This window comes from Atta colombica, unplaced genomic scaffold, assembly GCF_001594045.1.
Source record: "Atta colombica isolate Treedump-2 unplaced genomic scaffold, Acol1.0 scaffold254, whole genome shotgun sequence".
Lineage (NCBI taxonomy): Eukaryota > Metazoa > Arthropoda > Insecta > Hymenoptera > Formicidae > Atta > Atta colombica.
In genome coordinates this window covers 744712-752551 of record NW_017259353.1, presented here as the reverse complement: position 1 = coordinate 752551, position 7840 = coordinate 744712, and the positions used below count along the sequence as shown (strand labels likewise).

Genomic DNA, 7840 nt, shown 5'->3' with positions numbered 1-7840 from the left:
CCCCCCCGCATCCACCTGTCGCCCAACATCTCTCGGTGTCTCCAACAACTCGAGAACAATTCAGTCCTGGACACGCGCGCGACTCTCTTCTCTTTGATCACAGAGATCTCTCCGGATAAATCTCTGCATCACCGAGAAGTCGGTCAAATCTGAATGGATATGAAAAAGTTCGACTTGCACGTGTACGGAGTACGAACTACGGGAGATGTCACGTGCAATGTGCATTATTCGAAAATAATAAAGGGAACGAAATGACGCACTCTTCATAATCACCGCGTGGGCGAAAGAAGAATCCCGTGTAGATTAATGTATAATAATATTTCTGCGGAAATGATTCGCTTTTAGTGATAAACAAAATAAAGTGCTTTTTTTATTGCTGTTCTCTCTCTTTGAGCAGGTATTATCTATCTACGTAATATATCATAGTTGTTTTTATCTCCTATGAAACAAGGATAATAAATATATAAATAATCATAATTCTTCTCAGGCGAGATAAAAAATATAATATGCTATTACAATACATTGAATATATATTCATATATTATTGCAGAAAAGAGAGAAGAGAGGAGTATTCATTAAAATTACATATTATCTCAGTATCACCATATAAGAGTTTATAAAAATAGTTTTATAAAAAAAAATATAATAGTATTTTATTCTAACTGACTCGTAAATATATACATTTCAATAAATTAATTATTTTTGATAATTTTATATAAGATTTTGTAATACACATAAAAGGATTTATAAAAATAGTTTTATGAGCAAAACAATATATAGTATTTCATTCTGACTTGTAAATGCTTTTCAGAGAAATAGTTACTTTTAATGATTCTGTTGTATTCTACATATCTTATATTACGTTTTCATCTAATAAATTTCTACATTAACATTTTTTTAAAAAGAGATACTTGCAAAACTATAACTAAGCCACACAACATAATTCACTTTGTCTTCAAAGGTTATTTACTGTATATGTCGATAAAAATCAGAACAATCATTAAAAGCAAATTATATAAATTTATCTATTCAAAATAGAAATCACCGAAATTATACATTTCTGAAGAGCCCGTACTGTAGAAAGATGACAATTCATTTATAAGATAGAGAGATCTCTATTATATTAAAATATAGCAATATTTCATAAATCATGTAATATCATATAATATCATAAATACAGTAAATAGTATAATACAATCAAAACGAGATAATATTAATATAAAAAGAAATATAAAAGAAATCTATTAATTATAATGCACAAGCTTTGCAAAATTAATTAAAATATTTCACCGCGCTAAGTAGTTAGAACCAATCATTGTCAGACATTGTGATGAAAACATCTGCTGACGTCTGAATCTAAAGATATTTAACTACTTGATAGACGATGTCTGTGTCTTCAATTATTTGTTAGCTTATATTACAGTAAATGCGAAAAAAAACTGTATTAAGAATGCAAGAATACGTAAAATATGTTAAAACATTAATTTTATGAATTATTTTATATGCGCGTTCCAAATATCAAATTTCGTACAAAAGTCTGCATGGAAAAAAAGAAGAGATTAATTAATTCTATAACTATATATCTCTCTATCATCTCTATTATCAAAATTATATATAATTCATATTTCAATAAGGTTTTCGCCTCGAAGATTTTGCATCTTATATCCACGATCGAACGAGCATAAATAATTTTTTTCGTGAGAATATTTTATAAATAATTACAAATCCGCTGTTTTATATTGACCTAAAACCTAGATTGATACAAATTAAAAATAACATAACATCATTGTTATAATTTTACACTCCACAATGTAACTGTTATATAACACCATGTGTTATATTATGGGCTTTCTACAATAAGCTATTACCTAAGCTTTAAGTCATAAGCCGTAAGAAATTGATCAATCACAGTCGAATGTGGAGAAGAATAATTGACTGTGATTGATCAATTTCTTAGGAAAATTTAAAGCTTAAGTAATAATTTATTGCAAAAAGCCTGTTACATTTATATTGTTGAAGACAAAATTATAACATTGTTGATGTTACGTTACTTTTAATTTATGTCGATTGGGAATTGGAGTGGGAATTAACGAAAGTTTTTTACGAGGTCCAGGGTGATCAGTTCGTTTGCTTTTATCGCTATCATTTTTTTTTTCTTTCGCTCTTTCCCAAGCAACTGATTCGTCGATCGGTGCTAGCAGTATAGTCGGAGCTTAAGGGCGGAGCACATATCTTTGTAGAATACGTAAGATATAATAAAATCAAGATTTGATCAAATCAAATCTTTTAAAGAAACAAAATCTTTTATTTCGTGGAAAGGAAGGAAATGAAGGATTGGTTAATTTTCATATAGTTTGCAAAACTCTATTTCCGCCCTTAGCTTGATAACAGGGCTTGATAATGGAGAAAAGCTAGAAAAACATAAAAAAACGTAAGATAATTAAAATAATAAAACAAAAGTAAGCAAATCGACTAATCACAAAACAGAACAGTAAAGTTACTCTCTATAGTGATCGACCGATTCGCTTACTGCTTACATCTTACTGCCTTACGTTTTCTATGTGTTTCTGGCTGAAGTCATAAGCCGATTTACCATTGTCACGGCCGTTTATCTCCCTGCGAAAGCGTTACGATCGGCTGCTGTCGCCTGTCGCAATTCGAGCGCGGCAATGCAAACCGATGACCGATCGGCCGGCTGACCGCCTCGCCGCGCCGTCTCGCTTCACCTCGCCGCGTCTTGCCATGCCGCACCTGCACCCGCTCTCAGCGTAAGTAGTTATATTTGTAATCCTCGTATACTCTCTTCTTTCCCTGCGGTCTCACCGTGCAGGCCAAGTATGTACGCGGAAAAGAAACGGTTTGCACTCTCGGCTAACTGCCAGACTATATTTACTGTACTCTACGTGCCGATTACACCTGTAAAAAGTCCTGTGGGAAACGAAGAGCGCAGATCCCGCGGTATCGATTAATTACCGTGAAGGTGGAAACCACCCGCGAAAGCCCACCCGAACACGCTGAAGTATGCGTCTTTCGAACAAAGTGAATTTTCTAAATCAAGTTAAAACGGAACCTGCTGGGTTTTTGCTTACTTGAAACTGCAGATTATATCGATTTATTTATATACTTATCAACTGATCAACTAAGAGATAATAACGATAATGATGGAAGCTGTAATGGAAGCGAGAAAATAATGTTTTCTGAATAAAATTTTTTGATTAGATATGCCTGGTTAGGAAGCATGGAAATGAGTTAAAACGGATTTGCAGAGTTTTTGCTTGTAAGAGTGCAGGTTATATCGATTTATTTATATACTTATCGAGTAATCGACTGAAAGATAATAACGATAATTATAGCTGTGGTGGAAGCGAGAAATAATATAGTTTTCTGAATAAAATTTTTTGAATAGATAATAGATATGTCTAATTGGGAAGCGTGAAAATGACATTGATGATGATGAATTATATTTGTATGACATACAAATATAACTAACGAACTTTTAATTTCTATTAAAATACATCCCGATATTTCTTCACGAAATTTCATTTTTATTGAGTATTCTTAATTCACAAATGATTTTTTTCTGAAAACATAATTTCTAAAAACTAAAAGTATAAAAGTAATAAATCACCTAAAAATTTTAAATATTCTTATGTGTTAACAATATTATTAATGTTACTATTTATTATGAGTTTCATGATAATATCAATATCCAATAAACTTTTAATTTTTGTTAGACAGTTTTTGTTAAACATCCAATAAATCTTTAATTTTTGTTAAACATCGATATTTTTTCATTCACAAAGTTTGATTTTAACAGAGCATCTTTAGTTCAAGAAATCTCGCAAATTTACTGAAATAATTACATTAAAGTGAACACAATTTCAAAAAACTAATAGCTTAAAACTAATAAAACTAATAGCATAAAACTAAAAAATTAAAGTAATAAGTTATCTTGAAAATTCAAAAAAAGTGATATTCTTTAACGTTAATAATGTTAATAATGTTATTACTTATTTATAATAATATCGAGTGATGTGAAATGCAGATGTTAAAAACTTAAAGGATCGCGACAGCTTTCTTGACGTCATAATTTAACGGCGTCGATCAATGCGCCAGGTAAATTGTAATTTAATTAGCCGACAGGGAATAATCGTGTCAAAGTGGACCACCGCGATTGTCTAAGCGAAATAATAATAACGTTATTCTCGTCCGCCGTCTACGTCACGGCCGTGACGTAAGCAGATATCGGGCACAAACGGTGACGAACGTTTGGAAATATATCGGACGAGGGTGAAGCCCTGGTGATAACCCAAATCGCCCTGTAATAACGTTCAATTATTTAACCGCCGCTCGATGTACTGCAAATGGCACAGAGAAGAACGAGTTACAATTATCGAAGAACAAATATTGTACAGGCGAAAAAACTCATCATCTTTTTTCAAATGGATTAATATTCATAACGACGACTGATGCTCGAATATTTCGTTTCAATATTAGAAACCGAAATAGATGAATAAGCTGCTTATGATATGTCATCACGAAACACAATTATTAAAATAAACTGAAGCGATCAGCTGAAGCAATATTGCATAGAAAGCTAATGAATTATTATGCATAATAATCTTTCTGATGTTAGCAAGCCAAACATTTAATTAACAACAGACGTTATGATTACATTTATTTCGATAAATTTTCGTTTTTGCAAGCAAAACTAGATTATGATATTGTATGACCTAAATATCGAGCAGTAAGTAAATGTTAAATTGAATAAATAAATATTTTAACAATGCAAAATCATACTCCATAAAAAATTTTAATTTCGTGCATGTATTTAATTGAATGCAAACTAAAATTGGAAAAAATTAATTGGACGATTTTTAAATTGCAATCTGATTTTTATCTGATAATAAAAAATTTGATATATTAAACATTAATGTCGCATAATATTATTCCAGTTCCAAATTTAACTGTTTAATAATAAAAGAGAAAGTACAAATATTTTAATATGTACATATTTTTTGGCAATCGAATTCCTCAACAATTTGATGACTCTCAAGTGATTATAATTTTAAGAAAAAATTCATTTTTATAAAAGTAAAATAAAAATAAAATGACATCTATTGTGCTTAACGTTTTGTACATTGAGATTCCGCATTGAGAGATATCAAATTTTCTTTCATATATAACGCGATCTTTTCTAGTTTATATTTACAATATAATATTTTATAATACGTATATTTTATATGGACAATGTATATTCCATAATATTTGAAAAATTCCAAATTTCATAATTTACTGACATTCAATTATCAGCTATCAATCGAATTAATTGCAGAATTCTTAATATTCCGACAGGATATATATAGTATAATGAAAACGTCTAGAACGAAAGAAAGCTATGGAATCATTTTCATACTCTCTAAATTCTTTAGAATAAAATCTCATTTTAAATAAGGCAATCTCTGAATCGATTCGTTAAAAATCAATTTTTTTCAAAAAGAACACTTTAAAAGAAAAAAAAGGGATTGTTGAAAAAAAAGCGATTTTTTTTACAAAGAGATCTTTAGAACAGTGTTTTTAGTTAGTTCAGAAAAATCAATTTTCGCAAAATGGATTAGTTTGTAATTGCTATTGTTGTTTAGAAAGATCGATCTTTTGGAGATCGAAGATAACTTAAAAAATGAAAATTGAGTCAGTTTTGAAAAAGAGTAGCTCAATTTTCAATTTTTAAAAATAAGTTCACTCTTTAGATTAAAATTTTCATTCTAAAAGTTTTAAAGAGTATACTATTAACAATAAAAAAAACGTAACTTTATAGACGGCGATCAAAAATTTCGATCGAACGAACAAAAACTTCGCTCGAGTACTACGATCTAACACCCTCAGCGCGGAACCATCACCGCCATCACCATCACTACTACCATCACCATCATCATCATCATCATCATCATCATCATCATCATCATCATCATCATCATCATCATCATCATCATCATCATCATCATTGTACACCACCATCACCGTAACCATCACCAGCAGCGAGCAGCTTACGGGAATAATCCGCGGTCTTGCCGCCCCGTGTTTTCTAACTTACACTTATTCCAATGATCGTGTCGTTGGACCGCGTGATGCTCGAGATTCCGATGATGATCGTGGTTGTTATTGGTGTCCGCGGCGATGGTGAGCTGATGATACGGCGTGGCGGTGGCCAGATGGATCGGCGCCGCCGCCGATCGCTCCTGCTGCTCGACGCCCAGGTGTCGGACGGCGGCGACGGCGGCGACGTCGGTAGTACCGCGATGCTGCTGATGCTGATGATGGTGATGCACCGCGACGCCGACGGTGGCAGCGGTCGCTTCCGTGCTGCCGGTACTGTCCTCAACGGTAGTGCGCATCGCGCGAATGATCAGCAGCGCTTCAACTTTGCGCTTCGGTCAATCGTATCGACTGCTCATCAGACGACCGCCGATCGCGCGTGACATCCCGCGGGTGATTCACGATTCCGCGATGTAAACGACAAACGCGTATCCGCGTCGAAAAAATAAATAGTCTAAAATGTCGTACGCGTTTGCGATTTATAAATCTCACGAGGTGTCGCGAATAGAGAATTATATATATATATATATATATATATGTATATATATTTGCAAAGATAATCACGTGAACTCCACTGTATTGGAACACGAATTCTTTGCTCCAATCGCCGTAGGCATTGGAGATCTAGATATCCCTGATGGGATGATCTAATGTTCGATATTGAATATCTCGATGGGTTCGAGAGGTCCCTTTAATCCTTACATGCGAATGATGAGATTGTATACAAAATGAGATCGGTATGCGTTGCACAGTCCGGATTAGTTACAAAACGCGTCGCGCTCAAAGAGATGCGAAAAGTTGGCATCGATACATCCCTTTAATAATGAAGCATGCGCGCCACATCAGATGAACGGCAGGAAGGAGGGAAAGAAAAACGAAGTAGAAACGGCAATGAGAGGTCAGACTTTCAGTGAAGCACGGTCGAAAATCCGTTACGCGACTATCATCAGTCAAGACTCTGTCTCATTTGATTATCGATTAATAGAATAACGCGAGCCAAATTAGGAAATAGATCGAAAGAAAAGAAGAGAGGAAAAAAGGAGAAGAAAAGTAAAAGAGGAAGAATTGGAATAGATGAGGGACTCCTGCCATCAGCCGGTGGAGAACGCTTCGTGATTTTTACACGCAACACACACAGATACACAACACACAGGAGCAGAGTGGCAGCCTCCTCCCGCGCAACAACAATTAAACGTGAGAGACAGCACACGTGATGTGATGTGCGATGGTATCACCGACCTGCGTGCGTCGTCGTAGGGCAAGGCGAGTCCTTCCTGATGATGTTGTCGGAGGTCAGCGCTCCACCGAGGAGCCCGAATACTTCCGCTCTGGGTACTCGCATGCAGGATCCTGATGCCTCGTCACCGCTTATCGTAACTTCCGCGTCGTCGTGTTGGACGACATCGTTGAGCTTCTTATTCGAACTTGATCCTTAGATGCACCTGCCGCTGATTGATTCTGTTTCGTCGCGAAATGGGCCGCCGTAATCGCGGTTACCATTCAGCACCGGTATAGCGCGAATCGATGAGGATCGTCACTCCGGAGCACCGAAACGCGACGATCAACACGCGGAGATATAAAGCCACCCTTCTCTGGAAAAAAAAGCGCTCAATCCCGCACGATAATGAATCGCATGAAACTAAACTATAGCGTTTTGGTGTCGATTCTGCGAACGCAACCGGAGCGGACGTCGAGAGACGGATAGAATGAAAGAGAGAGAGAGAGAGAGAGAGAGAGAGAGAGA

At 35.0% G+C, this 7840-nt stretch overlaps 1 protein-coding gene across 1 annotated transcript in view; it reads right to left on the bottom strand.

The window, feature by feature from the left end:
- The window catches only part of LOC108689041 (nuclear receptor subfamily 4 group A member 2), a 63589-nt gene extending 57194 nt beyond the window's left edge, over positions 1 to 6395 (bottom strand). Inside the window, exon 1 of the mRNA XM_018195640.1 lies at positions 6095 to 6395. Coding sequence (XP_018051129.1) covers positions 6095 to 6395 — 301 coding nt within the window. The remainder of the gene's footprint in view (positions 1 to 6094) is intronic.
- Between the last annotated feature and the right edge of the window lie 1445 nt (positions 6396 to 7840).